Source organism: Archocentrus centrarchus, chromosome 9 (assembly GCF_007364275.1).
Source record: "Archocentrus centrarchus isolate MPI-CPG fArcCen1 chromosome 9, fArcCen1, whole genome shotgun sequence".
In the NCBI taxonomy this organism is placed as follows: Eukaryota; Metazoa; Chordata; class Actinopteri; order Cichliformes; family Cichlidae; genus Archocentrus; species Archocentrus centrarchus.
This window is the reverse complement of record NC_044354.1, coordinates 16,253,503-16,279,300: the sequence shown is the minus strand read 5'-3', so window position 1 is coordinate 16,279,300 and position 25,798 is coordinate 16,253,503. Positions and strand designations below refer to the sequence as shown.

The 25,798-nt window shown below is 38.4% G+C and overlaps 1 protein-coding gene across 3 annotated transcripts in view; it reads left to right on the top strand.

The window, feature by feature from the left end:
• The window catches only part of edil3a (EGF-like repeats and discoidin I-like domains 3a), a 125,662-nt gene that overhangs the window by 60,987 nt on the left and 38,877 nt on the right, over positions 1–25,798 (top strand). For all 3 annotated transcript variants that reach the window (XM_030738297.1, XM_030738295.1, XM_030738294.1), the window contains 2 exons: positions 6,651–6,764; positions 18,570–18,751. In XM_030738297.1, coding sequence (XP_030594157.1) covers positions 6,651–6,764; positions 18,570–18,751 — 296 coding nt within the window. The remainder of the gene's footprint in view (positions 1–6,650; positions 6,765–18,569; positions 18,752–25,798) is intronic.

Below are 25,798 nucleotides of genomic sequence, written 5' to 3'. Positions count from 1 at the left end.
ATCACGGACCATAGAGGTCAGACCACTGCTCCTTTCTTAGAGAGCTTGCTTACCAAACATTGGTGCATTTGCTGGCTCAGTAACATAAAACAGATAAGATAAGATGAGTCTTCCCTGGGGAATTGTTTATGTAAGCCAAATTACCGTATGTCCAGATGCAAAGATGGAACACCGTGAGACAGCTCCTCATGAAAACAAAGTGTTGACTAACCTCCAGTTCTGTGGCTTACAGTGCATAGGCAGGGAAATAAAAGAAGGCTTTACTTAGTTTTACCCGACATCTGACTGTAATTTAATGAAGGAAGTGGGTGTGATGCAGGGGCAATACTTCTGAGACATTACCTTTCATTTTGCTAATTACGTTAGGGGGGTTAACAAGTTAGAGGGGATTATAGACTTTTAGCAGGCATTTATTTCAATCATTTATGTGATTTAAGTTGTTGTTTGGACATACTGATGCCATTGTTTCTAGATAGAGTCCAACTGAAACTAGAAGCATATAATTCTGCTTTGCAAATTATGTTTCCATTGTACTCTACTAAAGAAAACACCAGGATATGGCTGGTGACTAGCACTTTAGAATAGCCACTATCTTAATTTTCAAAATTAATAAAATATTACTACTATTTAATACACGTGAAAGCAGATTTGTTGGTCTTTTTGGTTATGGTGAATGGCTGTACCAGGGGTAGATGAAGAGGCCAGTGCAACCCAGAGCTCAGGTGAACCTTCTTTGTACAGGCCTGTTCTAGCTCCCTGGACACACCATAGCCAATTTAATACTTACAGCCAGTGTTATTTCCTGACACACAGCACTATTCATTGCTCTTCATATTGTCTGGCTGAGACACTTTTTTTAAAAGAGAGAAGTAGTGGAGTAAAGCCAGGGAGCAAGATGTTCCAGTGGATTGATGAGAGCATGATGACGGTGTGACGAGAGGCCAAGGATTTTTTCAAAACTTTTTGCAGAATTAGCAGTGATGATAAATGTTGACAAGTGAAATATGTTTCTTCATCTTTTTATTAATTTTGATGGAGTTTATATGATGGGCAATATGAATGTGCGGTAAAAGATTCTTGTGTAGACTCTATAGAAACATAATAAGCTTCACTGGTCTGACTAGAGAGCCAGTGTATTGATTCACATTTAATTGCCTAAAAATAGAAGACAATTAATGACATCTTTAAATGTCAGCTGGGATAGGCTCCAGCCTCCTACAACACTGAACTCAATAAGCAGCGAAAAAAATGGATGGATGGATGGATGGATGGATGGATGGATGGATGTCGACATTTAAGGTAGAAATCCTTACTCAAGCTGGTTTGTTAAATTGTTTTAACAGCACCAGGCTCATTAAACTGGGGACATCAGTTACAAAATCCAGGCCTTAATGAGACATTTAAATGCAGAATGGTGGACTTTGACTAATTATGAGCAACTAAACCCCCTGTGACGCAGTTAAATTTATGTAAACAAAGTTTATTTATTGGTGCACTTCTTTTGCCCCTTCCTGTCTTTCTTTCATGGTGTCTGTCTCTCCCGGCCTCTCGATCCCTACCTTCTCTTCTCCAGTTTTTACCAGTTGGATTAACTGCATCCCCCCAAAAGTAATCCCCTTTCACCTACCTGATTTACTGGCAAGTCTCACTTTCCCCACGCTAATCTCCCAGGAGCTGATGGCCTCTCATAAAAGGAAAGCAAATCGCAAAGATGGACTAGCTGTGTTTTCCTCTCTCTGTGGATTGTTGTGCTCCAGGCTATTTGAGTGGCCTAGCCATTTGGCTTACCTCTATAATTGAACCTACTGGTGGCAACAGGCTATGTACTTGTAGCAACAGCATCACATTTCTAAGCGGGGTGATTGCATTTGTGAAATAACAGTGGATGTGGATTTTGCTATGTGCAGTCTTATCTTTTTAGGTATGCTGTTCAGGACCTTGTGGGCTACTCAAGCAACATTTATGCCATTTATACTGAGGTTTTCATGCAATTCTACAGTTTTTATTAGATCCAGATTCAGTTAATTTGGCATTCAGTTAATGCTGTGAATGGAGATATCTCACTTTTATCAAGTGACTATATAGTAAATTAACATTGTTGTAAATGCTAGTCGAGACCAAACATTAAAGTGTACAGTTTTAAAAAGGAGAACTCATATAGTAGAAAAGAACAAAATTATCTGAAAAAAATATGAACATGCAAAAGTAGATGTTTTTGGTTGTTAAAGTCTGATTAGAAATGACATAGAGCAGAATCACATAGCCCACAGTGGAAGTGCCCCACTCCTGGAGTGCAGGTATTGGATGTGGTGAAGAAGAGTGAGCAAATGGCTGATGGAGACACAGGAAGAGACATCCCGAATAACCTGGATGAGGTGGAGATGGGGAGGAGGAGGGCTACATAATAGACAGGATGAGAGGCAAAGTGACAGTGACAGACAATTCATTTAAAGCACAGAGACTGAAGACTTGATTGGCTCAGGGAACACAGACAGATCGGTCACTGGATGAGACTTCCAATGTCAAAATTTTGAAATGAATGGATTTGACAGCAAGTGAAAATGAATGACAACGAAAACAGAGTAGTGACTGTAACTTATAGCTCGATTAAAAAAAAAAAAAAGAAAAATCTTAGTTCAACTGTTTTCTCAGTGAGTTTTGGTATTTTGGTAATTATCAAAACATACACAAATTTGTGGTTCTTTGGATTATATCCATTAAAATAAATGAAAGCAGACTTGCCTGAGAATTGTTTATAATGTGTTTATGTGTTTATATAGCCCAGGCAACTACAGTTTAAATAAAACATATTCCACTTTGAATTCATTTATCTACTGAAATCTTCTTCATTCTGACAAGCATGTTTTTGCTAATACTGTGCTGTCAGTGTGAGACCAGTTCTTGTAAAGCTTGATGAATATGTTTGACTATTCAGATATTTTGTTGTTGGTTTGTTATGTGGTTTTCACTTTTGGGTTTTGGATATTCATTTTTTTCAAAATGTGGAAATAATTATCATCTCAGCTTGGGCGAATGGCATCCCTCTCGCTCACAGCAGTGATCATCACACTTCAGTTCACCTCATTGCTGCCAACTTAGCAACTTTGTCGCTAAATTTATCAGTTTTTCATACCCCTTTACATACTTATATATATATATATATATATATAAGTACACAGAAGAAAAAAAAGTTGCCACTACAGCTCTGGGAGAGCAGAGTCTTGCTCTTCTGCCACAAGCACACTTCTGTTTTCTGATCTGATCTGTTCAGGAACTGCAGTAGCAGAGGAGCAAGTAGCAGTGCCTGTGAATAAGATGTTTCTGCATTTGCAGTGTTCTTGTGGTTTGCTACACAGATAGAGGCTCTGTGCTGAGTGAGTGAAAAACAATACATTTTGCCATGTTCGCCACTGCCACAATCAGACTGGCCTATACTAGCTTATCAAAGCAGAGTTAAAACCAAGGCTGGGACATGAGAAAGCTAACAGTTACACAAATCAGCCGAGGTATAATGACACTTCATTACTGAAATGTTTGTGTCTGATTGTAGCATGCAATTAGGAGGTTAAAATATGAACACACAGACACACATACAAAAGTTTAGGCTATCTAACCTTTATCAAAACATTTACCCAAAGAGCACCAAAAATAAATCAAAGTGATTTCCTATTTAAAGTGGATCTATTATACACATATTATAGCTGGGATAGGCTCTCAGCACCCCCACCCCCCAAATAACCCTGAGATAGATAAGTAGTTAAGAAAATGGAAAATGAAAACTGTTCATGTTCAGTTTTTAACCCCTGGTTCTCATTTAGTATTCAGTGCATCTCTGCAGTCATCGCACAGCTGAAGTCTCAAGTGCATTCACCCCAGTGGACAATGAAAAAGATGTAATCATGATGTAATTTTGGAGGAATGGGACTGTGCAGCAACTGCAAAACTGAAGCTTTAATGTCTTTGTATAAAAATGGCTCCAAAAAAATGTCTTCTGAAGCGGTGAAAAACAGCCAAGGACAGACATGCACAGCTGATCACAAACCATCGCTGTAATGATTAAATACAAAAATAAGACAATACTCATCCCAAAAAAAAGTCATGTGGCTGCCAGGTGCAGGGCTGACATGCTGGATCTATAACATAGCTGTTTCTTTTTTTTTTTTTGTTCCATTATGATTCAGTATATGTTACATTATAATCAAGCATAAGCCCTGCAGCTTAAATTTGACTACACTGGCTCCAGCAATGCTGTGTTTTGACGTAGCCTGTCTTTCGAGATGAGTATTTTTGCTCCAGCTGTGAAAATGTGATCTTATTGTTGTCCTCGCTAAAGCACACGCTGGCAAGTAAAACAATTTATATATGAGACTGATGCACTGAACTCCACAGGTTAGGCTACATTGCATTTGAAATATCTGTATTTTGGCTTACAGCGCAGTTGATTTATCATCTACTGCAATGCACAAAAAAAGCAGTAGAGCCAGCCAATTGACAAATAGCAGAGCTTCAGTAAGATTACCTGTATCTGAAAAGAGATAGCTGCCACATTACAGCTGTCTAAAAATACATTTTTTTAAAAAAAAGGAAAGCAACGCGAGATTGTGCTCAAGATCATATCCAATTTCAAATGTCCGACACAAGGCTGACAAACAGGCAAACTTTCTCCTCCTGCATGTCAGATAAAGGAAGAACAGAGTGTTTGATACAGTGTGTTTAAAGTTTAATCTGCAAAACTTTATCATGTTTTGGGAAAGGCTTTACCACTCAGTTTCATCAAATATCATTTCTTGCAGGTTCTCTGTAAAGTGTTGTGCGATCACAAAACATTTCTCATGTCTTTCTCTCTGTGGGCCTCTGTTATTTTGTTCTGTTTGTTTATTAATTTATTTATTTATTCTGCTCGGCTGCAGATTAAAGATGCTACTGCTCCTAGTCACAGCACCGCAGTGACCATTATGCGTGACAGCCTGACTATATTCCTCCTGAGCGTCCGATATTCCCACCCCCCAAAAAAGATGTATTTTGAGATAATGCAAGTGACTTGCAGTATTATGTATGCTGCAGATAAAATCTTAAAGCGATGAAGCGCCATAACAGACTTACTTTAATCGTGTTTCACTTTCTTAAGCTTTCCAAATATCAAGCTTAGTTACATATTCATGAAGCCAAAACGTACCTATAACTTGCAGACAGCCCAGGGTATGTGTTAGAGGATTAAAAGTCTTGCAGCAGCCATGGGCGAGTTTGGAAGTCAAATCATTAGAAATTTGTTAAAAAACTGTTCAAAAGTTCACCACTTTTCCTCTCGCTGCTTCAAAATCATCCCTGTAATTTCTTGCCGTTAACTCTACCTGTAACAGAACAGAGTGTAAATGGGGTGTAATGGGTGGGGTCGGAGTTTTGCCACCTTCTGTAACCAGTTTGATGAATCAGTCATAGAAAATGTGCTTCGGAGCGTAATTACAGAGCAAAGGTGATAATGTATTCTGCTCTCCTGTTTCTGTGATACTTGAATGAAGAGACAGAGGATAAGCGTACTGGAAAAGGTTCTGTCAGTGGTGCAAAGTCGTGTGTCATCGCTGGTCTCCACTTCAGTGCAGGGATTTTATAACACCGCAGAGTGAACATGAGTCCAGCTACAGTTATTTTGACTTAAATAAAACCCACATTGTTGACTGAGATCAATCTGAAAATGTGTCTGTAAAGCTGACACAAGCTCACACAACTCTCCTCTCCCGCTGAACTTTGGTTATTGTAGCACACCAGCACCCTTTTTATTTATTTATTTATTTGCTTTTTTGCCGTGGCTTTTTTCATCTTCCTTGTTTGATTACCACTTTATTTTAACTGAGCCTCTGCTTGGTCAGGATCAGTCTCTGCTTTCTGTGCCTGACAGTTAAGAGATATTCTGCTCTTTGGTAATGTTTGTTTAGAGTCAGATAACATTCTCGTCTGCTTTGGCTTGTAGTTTCTTTGGTGTTTCAGATAGGGTCTCTTTGCATTGTGTTAATTTGGTTTGCTCTGATACGTGTTTGGAAAGCAGTGTTGCAAGACTAATAAGGGTGTGTTTGAGAGGAGGCAGTTAGAATCAACACCAGCTGACACAGGGGACTCTTTTTCTGGGCTCATCTCTTGGGTTTGGAGGGCTTTGGATTGACTGGTGTCTTGGGGGTTGGATTTAAGGTGATTAAAAAATTCAAGTGCTCTCTTTTGAATGTTAATCATCAGTGGGTATCGGCCTAATTCTGCTTGATAGGCATTTGTTGGTGCGCTTCTGTATGTATGTAAAATCCACATGCAGAATTCTACAGATGCTTTACTACCATCCAGCTCATTTATTTCTGGCTCTTTGCATACTCCCCAAATAATATGGTATGTTAGAATTTCACAAAATGAAAGTAAGCTATGTTTTAAAAAAAAAAGTGGATTATATTTTAGCACAAATAATCTTCCTCTGAGTTTTCAAGTTATTAGTTCCAAGAAATCTGTGTCTTTGTGAGAGCTTCTACTGTATGTGCGCACAGAATCGAGCAACACAGAGATTCAATATACGCTCCTACCAATCCATTTTAATGAAGATGAAGTCTTTGTAATTGCACACATCTGCTTCATATAAATTATTTCCCCCTTTTTTTTCTTGCCTCTTCTAGATATTAACGAATGCGAAAGGAACCCATGTAAGAATGGGGGCATTTGCACAGATCTGGTTGCCAACTATTCCTGTGATTGTCCAGGAGAATACATGGGGAGGAACTGCCAATCCAGTAAGTACTCATGTTCCTTTTTTTTTTTTTTCTGGCATTTCTTACCTCCTAACTCTTACAACATACCATCGATTCTAACACCTGATGCTGCAGGTAATTGCATTGTTGGTAGTGTTACCCAGACAAAGTGATCGATCAGAGATAGTTTGCTGGTAAATCTCATAAAGAGCACCTGCTTTCTGCTTCAGTGCTTAGTGCATCTGCCTTTGATGAAAGCTTTTCAGTGATATGCAAAGCGTTTTTTAAAAATTATTTTACATAAAACTGATTTTGTCAGTCGCAGCTGTAAAACCTTGGGTTCTATGAATGAGTTTTTATTTGTAGTACAGGTGTCATCCTTATCACCGGTTCAGAGTGAGATTTGAAAAACTTTAACAAAATATAAGTAACAGCCTTATAAAAGTGTCATTGACGTCAGTGCATTATAATGTTAATGTGAAGTGTGAACCTTAGGCAAAGTGGTTGGAGAAGGTTATTAACAAAAGTATGACACTGTAACACAATTTTTAGGACTTGTGAGCTGTGTTTGCTGCTTACAAGTAAAGTGTTAGACATAAAGAATCAGAATGACTACCAAAACCACATCAAGTGTTCATTTTCCAAAACGTAGTTTCAACATAGAAAGTGGCACTGTCACAGTAAACACAGTTGCCAGTGGTACAAGTGGGAGGCATTATTGGGTATTCTCCCAGGACAGGTTTGAATGTGAAACAGAAAGCCAGGCTGTTGTTGTAAGTGAGCGTGTGAGCTCAGCCAGCTCACACTGGGCAAATAAAAGCTAACGTGAAAACGATCAGTGTTATTAGTTTCTGCAAAAGAAAAGAGAAGAAAAAAAGGTCTGTACAAATGCATTTTTAAGGCTTCAGTGATTAAAGACTGCAAATTATGGTTATAGCTATCAGATATTCACTAATGACATATAAATGCCTGATACTGTAGGACTTTGTTCTTGTTTTAGAGTGAGTATAGGCATACCTAACGATAGCTGGGGAGGGAACACAAATTTCATGCTTTTGGTTACAAAATCACAGGAACCACCAGGGTTTAAAAGGTTAAGTCTTGAAGGCATTTCATATGTCCTAAAAAAGTCTAACAGAAAATTGCTTCCTGGCTGTTATTGAAAGGAATCAGTTGGGTGGGAGGGCGAAGTGTCAGGTGAAGTGGATTAATAATTGCGGGAGCCACCCTGTGCAGAGTGTGCTCAGTGAGCATCATTAGACGTAAAGATACAGATAGGCCCATACGTATTTGGACAATGGCACAATTTTTGCAGTTTTGTCTCTGTGCACCAGCACAACCAAGATGTGCAGACAAGACAGCTGCAGACTTTCAATGCAATAATTGCATTAACCGTTTAGAAATTGCAGCCATTTTGTACATGCTCTTCTGCTTGCAGAGGCTCAAAACCAATATAAAGGATTTTTCTTTTTTTTAATACTTGCATGAAAATCCTTTGTGATCAACGAGTGCCTGGAGTCTAGAAGCCATGGACATCATGCAATTCCTCCCTTGAGATGACATGTCAGGCCTTTACTGCAGCCACCTTCAGCTGCTGCTTGTTTGTGGGTCTCTCTGCCTTCAGTTTTGTCTTCTGTAAGTTATGAGCTAACTGTCACATCAGCCGGTTCCACTGGCAGCCATACATGCTAATGTCATAACATTGCCTCCACCATGTTTGACAGGTAATGTGGTATGCATTGACTCATGAACTGCTCCACACCTTTCCCGTCATTCTGGTACAAATCTGTGTTACATCTGTCCCAGAATGTTTTTCCAGAACTGTGCAGTTTCTTTTAGATGTTTTCTGGAAAAGTCTAATCTGACTTTCCTGTTCTTGAGTGTAAGCAGTGGTTTGCACCTTGTTGTAAACTATATTTCCTTTCATGAAGGCGTCTCATGATTGTAGACCTTGGCAGTGGCACCCCTACATCCTCAAGAGTGTGACTTGGCTCAGTGCTGTGAATACTGTTTTCTTAACCAAGGAAAGTTGTGATCATCATCTTTTGTTGTGTTATGTGATCTTTCAGGTCTTTTGGTGTTGCTGAACTGGCCGGTTCATTCTTTTTAAGAAGATTGTTGATTCAGCTACTCCTAAACCTTTAGCTGTTGTTTTCGATACGTTTAGTTTGATGGCCTCGCTCATTTGCATCGGCATCTCTTTGGACCTCATATTGAGAGTTCCTGTGGACAGCTACCAAATGCAAGTTCAGCACTTGGAAGCAAGTCTAGAGCCTTTATCTGCTTAGTTTGTCACGGAATAATGAGGGAAAAAATCTCACCTGCCCACAAAACAACTTAGCAGTCAGTTGTGCAGTTACCTTTCTGTAAATGGGGACTGTATATAAAAAATGGCTTTACTTTAGTCAAATCGCTTTTATTAGAGCGCCTGGGTGGCTTAGTGGTGAAGCCGGCGACCACATACACACGCCGCGTTGCGGTGCGGGCGGCCCGGGTTCGCGTCCCAGCCCGGCGCCGATTTGCCCGCGTGTCTTTCCCCCGTTTCCTGTCTTTCTCCACTGTCACAAAAAGCCACTGTGGCCAAAGAAGAAAAAAATAAATAAATAAATAAAAAAACTGAAACCACTTGAAGTTGAAAGTCTGCACTTTGATTGCTTCTTGACTCTTTGATTAAAAATCCACTGTGGTGGTGAACAGAGGCAAAAAGACAAAAAATGAGTCATTGTCTACATTAAGCACTTAAAACCTAATTGTATGCTTCAGTAAAATAACCTGTACTCTCTCATGCAGCTTTTTACAAGAGGTGATATTTTTATAGTCTTTTCTGAAGTGATTCTTTTTATTAATATTTATAATTATAAATAAGTATTCTCTTACCAAATACACACACAATTTATAATTTCTTCAATTACCATTTTGGGAATAAACATTGTTAAATACTGAAATCTATACATTGAGATTAGTTGTCAGATTTTAACATGAGTAATACTACAATTATGCATTCCTTGATTATTTGGATTTAACTAAAATATTTTTAAAAATGCGGTGGTTTTTGAAGCATGAAGCAAGAAATAGTGGTCCAGTTCTTTAGGCACATAATTAAACCTAAAATTTTAAACATTTTATTGCTAATAAATTGAAAGCATGGATTTGTCGTGCCTTGTGTCAGCACTGTGTATGTACCAACCCTCTTTTTTTCCCCACTGGCTGTATGGAAAAAAGTCTTAACAGGAGAAGGTTTTTGCAAGAAGCCCAAGAGCTCAAAGGGGCTTTATGTGTTTATTATGCTATTGTGGGGATTTCTGCGGTCTAGGAAAATATTAGGATTAAAATATCAGTGAACCTGGAGCCCTGAGCCAGCCCCCCCCTACACTCCTACTCACAAATGATTTCATCATATTTTCTATCTTAGATGACCCACAGTTGTTCATTGGCAGAAAGCAGACATCAGGAAGCACAGCCTGACTAATCAGATTGGATTAGCGAGTGAAAAATATAGAGGGAAAAAAACACAAGTGAAGTCATGTTGATGGAACACATGCTAAGCTCCATTTTTTTTAATGATTTTATTCCCATTTCCCACTATAAATTTTGTAAGTGTAGATTTTATTGCGTTAAGATCAATTCAGCCCATTACTTTTAAAGATGCTGTGCAGTAATTGGATGGTTTAAGCTGTGTACTTAAACACATTATATGTGACATGAAGCAATGATCACAAGGTGAAAGTGCTGAAAGAGCTTTAATTTGATAGTGTTTACACCTTCAGAGGAGGAAGTGGATAAAAACTATATCCCATTTATATATATATATACTCCCTGAGGGTAAAAAGGGAAAATGTCCTCCACTGCTCACATAATCTAACAACTAATCTAATGTAATGTCAACAACTACAAACAAACCTAAAGCTAAAAGTTCACACTCTTGACCTTTCTTTTTCTTTTTTCATTTGTGCTGCAGTGTAGCCAAACATACAGTTCTAATACTTACAGACTGAGTGCTGTTTTTCCTATAAAGCATCTCATTTTTGCAATATCATCAGTGACAACTACCCTTGCTGACCATCAAAATTCAAAGTCCTTGTCTAATGTTGTGAAGTGGAAAAATAGTTTGAATAATAACCTATTGAATAAGGTATCCCAGCAATTTTGAAATCCAGACTCTTAAAATTGGTGCAGATTTAAGTGAAAATGTTTTATTTTTTGGGAGAACAAAAAGGTGAAATTCAAAGCACCAGGAAAAAAACGGAACCTTACCTCCTTGAATGCTTTAAGTTTCATGAATGCCGAAATCTTCATTTCTCATAAGTAGAATTTTCCATTACTGCCTCCCTCTCTGGTAAAAATACATATTAAAAGGGTCTGCTTTGTAGCAGCAAATTCTTCAAGCCCAAGCAGAGATAAGGTTATATTTTAATTGTTTTCCAAAGATTTGACAAAGGTTCCTCAGAATCCTACAGATATATATTTTTTATACCTGATTAGTACTGTTTACGATTTGCAAACTGTTCTAAAACGTGCACTATTTATTCATTCAGTGTTCTACTCTTAGTTTTTCCCCCCAATAAATATACAGTAGTCTGCACAGAAAAGGTAGAATGCCTGAAATGCAAGGACTTCATCTCCTCTGGCTTGTTCCTTCAGCCCACGATATGTGTGTGGGCAAGTCCTGCACAATGTGGCTTTTGCAAATTAGCCAGTGCTACTTTTGTTGTTGTTGTTGTTGTTGTTGTTGTTTGGTTGCTTTTTTTGTTACCAGAAATCAGCATGAGAATGCTAGAAGAAAACAGTACTGAGGAGGTTGGTCTTTTGCCTCTCTGTTCAGTGATGACTGTGCCTTCTGTATTGATTTCCATGACCCGAAGGAAAGCAAGAAGGAAGAAGTGCAGTAGATATCTATTAGAAATCCTTTCAGAGTATCCCAGAAGACATAGAATATATAAAATAACACTGGCACAAGCAGTCTCTGCCTTTCTGCTGAAACAAATTTGGGTTTGTTACTGCTGAATATTCTGCAGACATTAACTCTTTGGGACCCTAATATAAAGATCCATTACTGAGGAAACATGATGACTGTTCCCAAAGAAGTATCTAAGGGCCTTAGTTTCACCATATACACTCACCAGTGACTTTGTTATGTATACCTGTTTGACTGCTTGTTAAAGCAAATGTCCATCAGCCAATCACATGACAGCAACTCAGTGCATTTAGGCATGTAGACATGCTGAAGATGACCTGCTGAAATTCAAACCAGGCATCAGACTGGGGAAAGAAGGTGATCTAAGTGACTTCGAGCGTGACGTGGTTGTTGGTGCCAGACTGGCTGGTTTGAGTATTTCAGAAACTGCTGATCTACTGGGATTTTTCTGCACAACCATCTCTAGGGTTTTACAGAGAATGGTCTGAAAAAGAGAAAATATCAAATGAGCAGCAGTTCTCTGGGTGTAAATGCCTTGCTGTGCCAGAGGTTAGAGAATGACCAGACTACTCTTGCTATAGGAAGGCAATAGTAACTGAAATAACCACAAGGTATGCAGACGAGCATCTCTGAATGTATAACATGTTGAACCTTGAAGCAGATGGGCTACAGCAGCAGGAGACCACACCGGGATCTCGATCCAGTAGAGCACCTTTGGGATGTGATGGAATAGGAGATTCACATCGTGGATGTGAGCCAAGAAATCTGCAGGAACTGAGTGATACTATTATGTCAATATGGATCAGCACCTTGTTGAATCTATGCCACAAATAAATGCAGAGGTTCTAAAGACAAAAGGAAGGCCAACTTGGTACTAGCATGGTGTACCTTATAAAGAGCCCTGCAAATCAAATGAAATGCAGTACTGGAAATGCTGGTCAAATTAAAAATTAGCTCTAGTTTAAATGCTTCTGAAGATGCAAAGTGTAATTATTTATTTTATTTGGGCCATTTTTTCCTGGTTCTTAATATTGTTGCTATTCTGTGTAAATATGGTTGTAGATTACTAGTTTTTCAATATGCTGTAGGCCGTCCAAAGTTCAAATGCTTTTATTGCCATAAATATTGCACATACTGTACACAGCAGATCTACAGTATGTGCGGTATGTGCATCCAGTATATCAGTCATTACTGACTTAATAGTTAGTATTGGCTGATATACTCAGGCTCAGAGGAAACACTTATTTTTCAACTAAATAAGTAGAAACATCACAAATATTTAAGTAATGGAATGTAAAGAAGTTAATATGTGCAGAAACTGGATTTTTGTTAGCTCTACTAACAAAATTTATGCATTTTCCTCTGTTTGTTCTGCTTTATCTAATGAAAGTGTAGTTGTTTTTTATTAAAGCATAAATTGCAGTATTGCTCACATTTAAATTCATAGCTACATATGAACACATGGGTACAGGTGCAGTTTATTCAGTCTCATTTGTCACCTGTGGAACGCCTGTTGTGCGGCTGACATCTGTTTGGCGTATTTATTATTCTTTGACTTATCCCCTCTTTTTGCACCATGGTCATTAGTATTGGTGTGGTGGCATTAATTTCAGTGGGCTGCTAATTTGTTTAGGCTTTAGGTAGTGCTTGTGGGAGATGGATTCAGCTGTCACATCACGGTAGTGGTGGTGTTAGTGATGTGTGCTGTCGCAGCGCTGATGTATGCTCAGGGGCCAGCAGGGCAAGGCCCGGGGGCTGGCTGCCTCTGCTGCTCTGACGGACGACTGGCAGGCAGCTCGTTAAGAGTAGCCCATCATTGCCACAAGGTGAGAGGGACCGTGGATTTGCAGCAGTGTCTTGTCACAACATCTATATGGAAAATCTTACAAGAAAGCTGCCCAAGAGGCACAACATCTATACAAATGTAATATTGTATTGATGCAACATTGCTCCTCGATCTTCAGGCCCTAATGGGGAAAAATAGATTTCCATTTCATTTTCAGGGGGTAAATTTGGGTTATATGACATTTGGTGCCAGTGTCTGAAAAAGCATGTGTAACTACAGGGTCCCTAACAAATTGAAAGTCAGAATTCATTAAGAATACTCTCTTATTAAATTAAATTTGCTACATTCTTTACATCTGGTCAGGAGGGATAATTCTCCCTGGAATCAACACCCCTTTGATTCTGTTCATATTATTCAAATCAGAAAAATATACTATTAAAAAAGGTAAGAATGTTATCAGCACAGCTCTAGTGACATTAATCTGTAAAGTCAAAAAGAGTGGTTATCTTTTGCTTTCCTTAGAAATAGAAAAAGCTATTCTACATTGCACAGTCTGTTATCCCTGTCTTGAAGTTCCTACATCATAATTAATGCTGTAAACATTCTAAAACTTTGATACAAGTTCACATTTATCTTAAAGCAGGCTGCACAGAAAATCTGTAAAATCTAAGCAAAAACGACAGTTTTGTGGTAAACAGTCTAGATTCAGTATTTGACCAAATGTGGAACGTGGCCACATTTTCCCTTCTGTCATCATTTAATTCTTCTCTCGTTTGATGTTTGTTCTGTATTTTGCTGTAATCCATGCATGAATTCTTGAGTTACAGCCTACAGTGTGATTTTAAGGTCACTGTGAACCTTGAGCACCAAATTCTTTTCAGTCCATTCTGGAGCCAACGAGAGAATTTGTGTCACATTTGAAGAAATTTCATCCTTGCATTCTTCAGATATTAAATTCATGAACATGGGAGAGAAAGATGGAATATATATATATATATATATACATATATATATATATATATATATATATATATATATATATATATATATATATATATATATATATATATATATATATATATATATGCAGCTATTACTGACAAGAGACCTGATAAATGCTAGCACCATGACTACATATTTTAGCAATAGTAAAAGTAGTATTTAGTGTTCTTATTTACACTCCGCTCCAAAAGCATTGGAACAGTGGATTTGACATTAAAAAAATAAAATCAATATGAGACAAAAGATCAACATCTCAGCTTTTATTTCCAGATATTTACATCTGGATCTAATACACAGTTAAGAAGGTAGCATCTTTTCTCTGAACCCATTTTGGATGTGAGCAAAAGCATTAGAACAGATATTTAGTTGTAAATACTTTGCCTGCAACAACTGCTCTTCCAGCCAGTTTGATTGTGTCTTTCTTTAAATTAACAGACAAAATGTTTCTGTGAGTTCATTGTACTGCTGCCATCATGCGTGACATCATCAATGAAGATTAATGAGCCCGTCCCAGAAGAAGCCATGCAAGCCCAAGCCATGACATCACCTCCACTTTGTTTCACAGTAGAGCTTGTGTGTTTGGGATCATGAGCACATCCTTTTTTCTCCAGACTTTAGTAAAGGTTCATCTTTGTCTCATCAGTCCATAAAACTTGATCCCAGAATTCCTGAGGCTTGTCTCTTGGCAAATTCCGGCCTGGCTTTCCTGTTCTTCTTGCTAATTAGTGGTTTGCATCTTCTAGTGAAGTCTCTGTGCTTTTGTTCATGAAGTCTTCTGCGAACAGTAGATTGTGATCCCTTCACTCCTGCCCTCTGGAGATTGTTGCTGATGTCACTAACAGTTGTTTTAGGGTCTTTCTTCGCAGCACTTGCAATGTTTCTGTCCTCAACTGCTGATATTTTCCTTGGTCTATCTGTTCCACATCTGTTACTTATTACACCAGTGATGACTTTTTTCTTCAGGATGTTCCAAATGGTTGTACTGGCTATGGCCAATGAGCCATTTGTGCAATGGATCTGATTTCAGCTTCACAATTGCTTGTTTTTTGCCCATAGACAGCTCTCTGCTTTTCATGTTGGTCACTCCTCTAACTGTAAATGCACAGTCTGCACAGGCAAAACCCAAATCTGAAGCTGAGCGTAGACATTCATTTATTGTTTGGATAATCAATGTAACATGATACACATGGGCAACAAAATACACCTGTCAGTCACATGATTCAAAGTTTTATTTCAATCTGGAAATAAAAGCTGCGATGTCGATTTTTTGTGTCATATTCACCTTTTAATGTCAAACCCAAATGTTTTCAGTCTACAGCAAAAATAAAGGGATTAGCCTCACTGTCCTGATACTTTTGCAGGGGAGTGTATTTTATTTCAAGTGTATTATAATGACCAGTGAATGGACAGACCCGGACCTACTCTTTGTCAAGAAAAAACATTTATAGTTCCAAGTACCCGTATTTAGTTTAAACTGGTAACGTGCATCTAAAATAAAACCGATTTATCCTTAGAGTGCCTTTTTCAAAGGACCACATTACGTTCATCCAACAGGTATTGGAAACCTAGCAGCTTCTCAGCATTTTGCCACCTACACCATCCTCTCATCAGTCTGAAAGCAGTGAGTCACATACAAAGAAGAACTAGTGAAGCAAGGGTGATTTACCATACTGGAATATATAAACATATCTCTATCAGTACATGCACACAAAAATAAATAATTATGCGTCCTTCCAACCTCCAGTAGAACGCCCTGGACTGTCCTCAAACATTACTCACTGACTCCCCGTTGACTAGGACCCCACTGTTTTTAGCAGCTGGATAAGTGATGCTAGGGTTGTTTTCATTGTTCCATTCTCTTCAGACTGTTGGCTTTCTTGTGTGGTGAAAGTCGTCTCACATCTCTCAATGCTGCCAGTTTCATTGTCTGTCTGTATGCATCTGTGTCTTTTCTGTCTGTCACTACTGAGTTTGAAATACTACTTTTTTAAGTAGTTTGTTTAAATGGTGAAGGCAGCATCACAGCTTTTAGGTGACCATTGCTTCAGGCATCCCCTGAAGGCTGGTTTGCACAGCCACTTACACTTCAACCAGCATGAGCAAGCTGTGTATCTAGCTGAACCCTGCACTTGATGTGTCCTTATTCTTTTGGGACACTTCCAAATTCCCTCAGCTTTCACTGTATTGTATTTTTTTAGGCTCTTAATCTATATAATCATCTGCGATCAGAAACATGCTACTTGAGTAATCAAATTGCTTAATCGTTTTTTTAATGATTTCACAAAAGTAAGTATAAAAAGTTCTGCTCATCTTCTAACCACTTTTATCTTTGTTGTCATTAGAAATAAACATGAAGAACAAAGCAGGACGAATCCCTCCCTCATCATCACATCATGAACTGGATATAAATCTTTATCTTTGAGAATAAATAGTATCATTAATATTCCCTTTTTAAAAAATGTAATAATACTTAACACCATTCCATTCAGCGCATGCTTTTGAAGAACAAAATAAATGTGAAAGATACACAACAACAAAGGCTGTGCGGAGTTCAGCCTCATTAATGTTGGCTTTGATAGAGAATGAAACGCCTCACACTGCAAACACTGTTCGCCATTAAATTGGTCATCAAGACAGCAGACCAGAAATAACTAAAATAATGTCCACTTTGCTTCATACAGAGACTCTGCTATAATTGAGAAGGTAGAAGACAATGTGATATTATATTTTTATTTAACAGAAAAACTTCATCAACTAAGTTGCTGACTTTAGCACATGTAACAAATAATTCAGCTCATCTTTAATGCCGTTTGTGTTATGAATGGGCTCTCTTAAACACGTTGCAAGTTATGTGAAATTCAAAACATGTTACAGGTTAAAGGTTTGTATGGTGAGGAGATGAAGTAAAGGAGTGGAGCAGGAGTATAACCAAGTGTCGTATGTGTACTGTGTGTGTGTGTATGTGTGTGTGTGTGTTTATAACATTTTCCACATTGAAATCTGACCAAATCAAAATCAGATGTGTTTTGATAGAAAAAGGCAATATTTTATGTGCAACATACTGTGGTATGTTGTATATTTTATGCATACCTTTCCCACCCCATCCCTTCTACATCTACATTGTGCTGCATGTATTTTTGTTTCATCTCTCATTATGTTTCTTTTTTCTTTTTTTAATGGAAACACAGAGAAGGGCTTGTTTTGCAGAGCAATAAATTCTTTATTGGATCAGTATTGCCAGAATCCCTTTCGCCACAAGTATGTTTATTAAAATGCATTTGATATGCCTGGACACACTAATTAGGCTTAACTGGGAAAATACAGCTGCTTAAAAAAGACTTCTGTCTGAGGATAATGGTGGCATACTTCCTCGCTTTAATGTAGCCTGTAAGATATTTAAAGCTATTACAAAGGTTGTTGACTTGGGGAATGATGCTGCTCAGAAGCGGCTTGCAGCTCCTGGAAAAGATGAAGCAACAATTTCTTAATCAAATGTGGGCAGCAGCATGGAGACAACAAATAGTTAGCGAAAAGTTGAAGTTTTAATGACCTTTGCTAATATAATACAAATGAACTTTTAGAGCATCTGGGAATTGAGAAGTGGTTCCACTTGAGAACTGGTGCCAAATTGCTCAGTCTATTGGAATTGCATGCTTCCAAGCTTATCGGTTCCTTTTATTGTTGTTGGCATAGTTCTCCGACAGTTGCCTACTGCAAAAGGTTGACACAAAATTCATGGCAGTGGAGCTTTTTCTACACCTATGTAAGTTACATGTACTGTAAGCCCTTTTGTCTTTTCTGTGTCTACATTGTGTTCAGAGGTAAAAAACCTGGTGTAGTGCTGCTGAAAACCTGTTTAAGTCTACATTATTAGTTTCCAAAAAGCTCATTAATGAATTTGAGAATCAATGAGGAATCAGACTGATAAGCAGCATCCATAATGGTGATTTCTGTCCCCAATACGGAGACAAAAAAGAATAAAACAAAACAAAATGTGGAGGATAAATCAGTGACATTGTGCTATTTAAAACTTTATGCAATCCATAAACCAAGTTGCCCAGATTTTTGAATGTTGAAATCATAGGAGGACTCATCTATTTCTTCCCCTCTCTCTCTCTCTCTCTCTCTCTCTCTCTTTACTCAGAATGCTCTGGCCCACTGGGCATGGAGGGCGGTATAATCTCCAACCAACAGATAACAGCCTCTTCTACCCACCGTGCTCTCTTTGGCCTACAGAAGTGGTACCCGTACTTTGCAAGGCTCAACAAGAAGGGCCTGGTCAATGCCTGGACGGCAGCCGAAAATGACAGATGGCCGTGGATCCAGGTAAAGCGCAGTCACGGGACAGGCGCCACATAAAGTTGGGCCACAGCCAAGTTGGGCAACAGCCAAGTGCAAATGAATTAAGCCCTCAATTACAGACAGATTCCTGTTTTTGATCTTTAAATGGTTTAGTGGTATATTATTTATAAGATCCCTAGTGTATCACATCACCTGTTTGTAGCTGACGATAAGTAGAAACTGCTGAATGTGTGGGAAACTCAGTGGGTTTGCAGAAATGACATCAAGTGGCAAACTGTTTTCAGTTAGCATCTATTCAATTCAATTTTATTTATGTAGCACCAAATCACAACAAAGTTGCCTCAAGGCGCTTCTAATGTGGTGAAGATTTTTTAGCTTTTATTCAGCTGCACCATCTCTTGTTTTGAAATGTAATTGGGAGTTACTCGCTATAATAACTGCACTGGAACTGTATTCTTTGTCATAATTTGACTTTGGCAAGGCCCCCCTAACAACAAAACCTCTTTGCATTGTGTTGTAATTATTCAGTCCATTCTTGGTTTCTTTATGTTAAGTGTTTTATATATTTTACTGAGAAGTTTGATGTTTAAATTTACACTCAGCTGTGTTGTAAACAGTAATTTTCCTGCACTTGATGATTAATTGAATTCTGCTCAACAATTCCCTGCGTCTTTTTGTCCTTTTGTACCCCAGAGTGTTCCTCTAACCACCTAGAGGGCCTTCGTCAATAACAAGCATATAATTGTAAAATGAAAATGTGTGTTTATAGCAGCAAAGCGCTGAGGCACAAAACCCTCCTCTTACTCAGACTTTGTTATATTTAACCTTCATACTGTGCCATTAGTCGGTGCTTATTGTCAATGAGCTGCGTAGACAGGTCGATATAACAGATTACTTGGTGATCCTGAATTATGTCTGCGCATCACATCAATAGATTCTGTCCTCTCCTATCCTGTGGAAACCCTCTTGCTTTTAAATTGCAGTATGACAGAATTGTAATGATAAGAACCTACCGTATAAGCATTTTTTGCAGATTTTGCACAGATTTTGCCCTCAACTCAAGTTTTCTCCATGAAAACTGCGGTCATAAATAAGGTGTGAATGATATAGGGTTTTTAGCACTGATGCCAACGCTGATATTTGGTGATTTAAAAATCCGATATATCAGACAGACAAAACATAAATTGATTTCTCTAGCATTTGTTAAAATGATATGACAATGCTGTTTTGAAAACAATCTTGTTTTGTATTCACAAGCTGTGGATTGCTCGTTTACCTGTTGGCATCATGACATCAACACTCGTAACTTGGTTAAAAGGTCTGTCTCTGGTCTCTTCTTTTATTGGTCATTGGAAATGCCAATATCAAAGTATTGGAAAATAGCTAACATTGGCCTGCTGATACATCTGCCAGGCTTTGGTCATAAAGAGCAATGGTAATAATGAACTATTTTAGAAATAGTGGTCTTTTCTCACATTACATTCCTCTCACTCTGTACTGTGATGACAGACAGGAAACTTTGAAGCGCGCTGTTGTCAGATATAAGTGAAACAGACAATGAACCGTGAACAAAGTATAATAGAAAAACATAGTACACCATGACTGCGTGATGGAGAAAGTGAAGCTGTATGTAACAACAAGAGAAAAGTAAGACAGGACAAAAATGGATTTGTAAAAAGAAAAAAAAATGAAGGAAAAAAAAAAGAGTAAAAGAAATGGCAGACATGATTGAGAGAAGAGAGCGCTGGCACATGGAGAGGGTGAGGAGAGCGGCACATAAAACATTCAGGCAGCTTGTTTGACTTTAATGATGCCATGTGGGATGCTGCGCGGGGTGCTGGAGGCATTGTGTGTTTCTACATAAGGCCTGGATAATTGGGATGTGAGTATAGAGGTGTACAGTCATGTCAGTGTTTTGGGATTATGCTAAGGAGTCAGTGCTGTGGTTTTGTAGTGTGGAGTGACTGTTTACACATCTGTCATGCAAAGCAGGTTATACTGACAGATGACAGTCCTATCAGGAGAGGGTTCAGGTTTGTATGGCTATTTGTAAGGTTTCCTCTGGAGCAGAATGTATTACAGTATATGTTTGGATGCCAGCCAGTTTCAGCGCTTTCCCCCTAAACCTTAACAAATGATTCAGACATACGCAAACACAGAGCAACAAACTTTGAATAATACATCATAGATTTTCAGACAAAACACTTCATATGTCTTTGTTTGCATTTACTGTATGTTGGTTTGTGTGCTTTTGATTTGTGTGTGAGTGTGAGCTTGCTACTGTTCACACATCTATGTACTGTGAGACAGCCTTGCCACTTCTAGCTCACACATAAAATTGCATTTGAACACTCAGGGGAAATATGCTGCCGGTCTCACCAATATCAGCAAAATATAGTTTTAGCCGGCTGTGCTAGAAGAATGAAACAATACAAATCGCTTGTGAAAGCTAAGAGGGTCTATACATATTTTACCTTCAGTTAAGCAGTTAATGACATTACATAAAAATGCAGATCTGAATCAGCATGGTCACATTTCTTTGTATATAGAGCCTGCTTAGATTCTGGGACTTCAATTTGGAAACTATTTCCTCTTTATTCCAGCGTGACCTTAGTTATTAAAACATTCTACAGTCTGTTGTGGTTGAAATGTGACCCTGAGAAAGGTTTTTCTGTCACAGTTTATTTTATAATCACAGCATGACTGCACTGAGGTTAAATTGAATAAAGCCTTTGGACACATAGGCTTGAATGTTATGTCTTTGAACTAAAAGCCCTGAGACTTCCTACCAGAACAAATTCTTAGATAAAATCAGTTTAGATTTTGAGGTCTTAAACTTGCTGCAGCACCTTTAGCACTGAGAGCAACAACATGATTTGTACTGTGAGTTATTTAGCAGTTTCTAACAGCAGTATGGCAACCATCAATCCCATAGCAGAGAAGCATCAAATCACTCACAGTGGTTGTCTTGCCATTTTCTGGTTCTGCTGCAACACCTCAGTGGTGTTTCGATCTTTAGGTGCTTTTTAGATGGTGTGAAGATTTGTTTTTCTGCCGTTTAAAATCATTTAAACTTCTCCAGTGCCCATATGTCCAAACACAATAAAATGCTTGTATATCACTGGCTATTACTGGCTTTTGGAGCGATATAGATTGAGAGTTGGTTATGGTTATGGTTGCTGTAAAGATTATAAAGTTTGATTACATTACGCACTAAACATCACTGAAAGTAAAACAAACAAACAAACAAAAACACTATACTGTGCAAGTCTTGAGCCACCCTGTATTTCTTTGTGTTTTGTTAGGAATATTGGAAAAATGTGCAGCCATTTACTGAAACGTGCAAGCATACATGGAAATACAGTGTATACTGTAAGGCAAAAACAGAGTTTGTACACTTCTAACGAGCTTGAAAGTCAACATTTCGTGTGAACACCTTAATTCTTCAACTCTTTTAGGCAGTTTTCTTGTATTTTCTTTAAGTAGTCTTCAGAAATTGTTTTCCAGGCTTCTTGAATGACATTCAAAGGTCTTCTTTGGATCTTGTCTATCTTTTGATCAGTTCTCACAAGATGATCCCACACTGCTTGAATAATGTTGAGGTCCAGGCTCTGTGCAGGCCAGACCATGACTGACAGTGTTCCATTGTGTGTTTTCTATCCAGGAATGCTTTTTATGCATTGGCAGTGTGTTTGGGATCATTATCATGCTGAAAAATGAAGCTGTTGCCATTGAGATGCTTTCCAGATGGTATTCCATGGTGGATCAACATTTGATGATACTTTTCTGCATTCATAAATCCATCAATTTTGACAAGCACCCCAACAGCTCTCGTTTAAATGAAGCCTCAAACCATGACATAGTCTCCACTGTGTTTTACAGATGCTTGTTGACACTGTTTTGTACCTCTCTCTGACCTTCTCTGACAATTTTAACCAAAACTTTCAAATTTGGATCAATGGTTTTTTTGCATTCTCGCTTCAGCTAAGACTGTTTCTGATGCTTCAGTGAAAAGTAGATGGATCAGCTGAAGGGCCAGATGCATCTATGCTGTTTTGTTTTTTGTTTGTTTGTTTTTTTGTTTTTGTTTTTTTTTTGGGGGGGGGGGGGGGGGTCGGCCTAACACTTCTTTTGTCCTCCCATTGTCCAGTTTTCACACCATGCCGAGATATGCCAAGTTTTCAGCTAATAAATCTTTGGGAATCACCTTGTTGCTACAAAAACAAGGTGCCTAAACATATAATTTGGTTCTTTGTTAAGTTCTTCCTGTGAATTAGGGACCTTTTTAATGCTTGAATGGTTCAAGCTCGAGAAACAGAAAAAAGAAATCCTCTGAAAATGGTTGGGAACAAGCACTAGATTGAAAATGAGTGAAAAAGCTTCCAGTGTCCAAAGGAAAACTCTGAAAGCCTGGAGAACATTTGCTCAAGACCACTTTAAAAATTCCTTGGGAGCAAAATACAAGCTGCTCAAAAAAATTAAAGGAACACTTTTAAACAAGATTATAGAATAGAGTCAATTAAAGATAAGTAGCAGAGGGAGTTGTTGATCAGTTTCAGCTCCTTTGGTGTTGATGAAATTAACAACAGGTGCACTAGAGGGGCAACAGTGGGACAACCCCCAAAATGGGAATGGTTTTACAGGTGGAGGCCACTGACATCAATATGTGCCTTTGTCAGAAAGTTTGCTGTGTCTCCCAGCACAGTCTCAAGAGCATAGAGGAGATTCTAGGTGACTGGCAGTTACCCTAAGAGAGCTGGACAAGGCCATGAAAGGTCTTTAACCCATCAGCAGGACGGTTTTAAATTACTTGTTATGAGTAAAAGTAACTCAGATATTTTGTGTTAAAGCAGCTTGGATGAATAAAGCCCAAAATGCTCTGATTTGATTAAAAGGAAACATAACATGACTACCATTTTTTTTTGGGGGTGGGGGGGGGGGGGCTTTATTTGACAGTCAGCGGTGAAGAGAGACAGGGAAGTCACGCAGGATGGGATGCTAACCTGCACCATCGGCACCGCCATGTGGCATGCGTGGTCATTGAGCCACCCAGGCGCTCATGAGTGCCTCTTTTTTTTAAATCTACAAATGTACTTATACAAACATTATTTGTTAAAATAGTGAATTTTCTGTGAATCAACTTATTCAAGTTACTAATTTAATTATTCTATCTTTTTGATATGACCAACATCAAATCTTTACACTTTGAGGGATCATTAACAATTATCTGCATATTTGGTATGTGATTATTTAAAAACTGAAATAGAAACAACAAATGAAAGATGAAGTGTTGTTTACATTTTTTATAATGATATAAGGTAAACTCCAAGAAAATGAGTCAGTGGAGCAAACTGGAACTACCACAACTTAAAATACTCAACAAATTTAAGTGTACTCAAAGCAACTGAGTTAGAACTTCAGCAATTCATTTTTGATTCTATTTAATTTATGGGAATGAGTGGGTCCAACTTTTTCAGCAGATTAAGTTAAATGAACTTACTTCTTTTATTAAGATATACTGTTAGGTTTTATAGTGTGGTTTGGTGGTGGGTCAGCGATGGCCTGGGACACACAGACCTCTACAACCTAAGCAATGACACCCTGACTGCCATTAGGTATCGGGATGAAATCCTTGGACCCACTGTCAGACCCTACGCTGGTGCACAACAATGCCCAACCTTATGTGGCAAGACTAAGCAGCCAGTTCCTGGAGGATGAAGGAACTGATACTTTTGACTGGTCCCCACACTCACCTGACCTAAATCCAGTAGAACACCTCTGAAACATTATGTTTTGGTCCACCTGACTTTGCCAGGTTGCAGTGATGCCCTGGTCCAGCTCTGGGAGGAGATCCCCCAGGACACCATCCATGGTCTCATTAGGAGAATGTCCCAACATTGTCAGCAATGCATACCAGCACGTGGGGTCCATACAAACTACTAAGTCCCTTTTTTTGAAGTGCTGCAATGAAATTTTGTCAAAATGGACTAACCTGCTGCATCATTTTTTTCAGTTTGATTTTGAAGCTGTCTTTAAATTCAGCTGTCTGTAGGTTGATAATTTTGATTTCCATTGAAAAATGTGGAATCCTTTCATTCCTAACACATTACCCGGTCCATATCAGTATAGATATCAGCATGATTTTTTCCCCATTGAGATCTGATGTAATTTCAAAGAGTTCCTTTAATTCTTTTTTTTTTGAGCAGTGTATAAAGAAGCGAGGGCCTGCTCAAAACTTTTGTATAGTACTGTAATTAAAATTTGTTGCCAATGCCAAGGATAGAGATGAAGCTTTTTAAGTATGTGTAGCCAGTGTGTTTGACTGTGTGTGCATTTGCTCACATGCATTTTTAAACAGCAGTGCCACAGGGCTTTTAGGTAGTTTCAAGGACAGTCTAATTGTTACAATATTGTTGCAATTCCCTCCACAGTCCTGATCTCAGCATCTAATCAACAAAGGGTATATTTTACCCGACCTTTGTATGCCCGTGTGTTTGCGTGTGTGTGATATTTTGCTTGTTGGTAAAAATATTCTGTGTGTGGTATAATTAGTGGTCTTAATAACATAAATGACTCAAAGGTAACCACTGTGCAGCCAGCTGCATTTTTACCTGAAGGCTGTGGTTGTAAATAAATGCAGTTCTAGCTGTTAAACTTAGGCCAGCTTTTTGAGCTCTGGGAGAGGTTCTAGTGGAAAATATGTTTTAAAAATGTCATGTTGTTCTTTATTGTTTAGCTGACTGCTTTCAATTAAAACTGATAAACTGGGATATGACAGAAGTGAGTGATTCACGTACCGTGCAGTAACAAACTAAATTTTCAAAGTTTTCATCACGATTAGGGCTCCAGCTAACAAGTATTTCATTATTGGTTATGCTCTTAATGATTTTCTCAATTGTCCATCCTGCTTGCAAAATGTGAAGAAACAGTGAAAAATGACTATAATAATTCCCCAGAGCCAAGCTGCCTTTCATTGACAAATTGTTTTAGCCCTAGTCATTATGTATAACTCAATTTGCTTCTGACATGTATTTTCATGGCACTGGACTATAAATAGAGATAAGAACATGC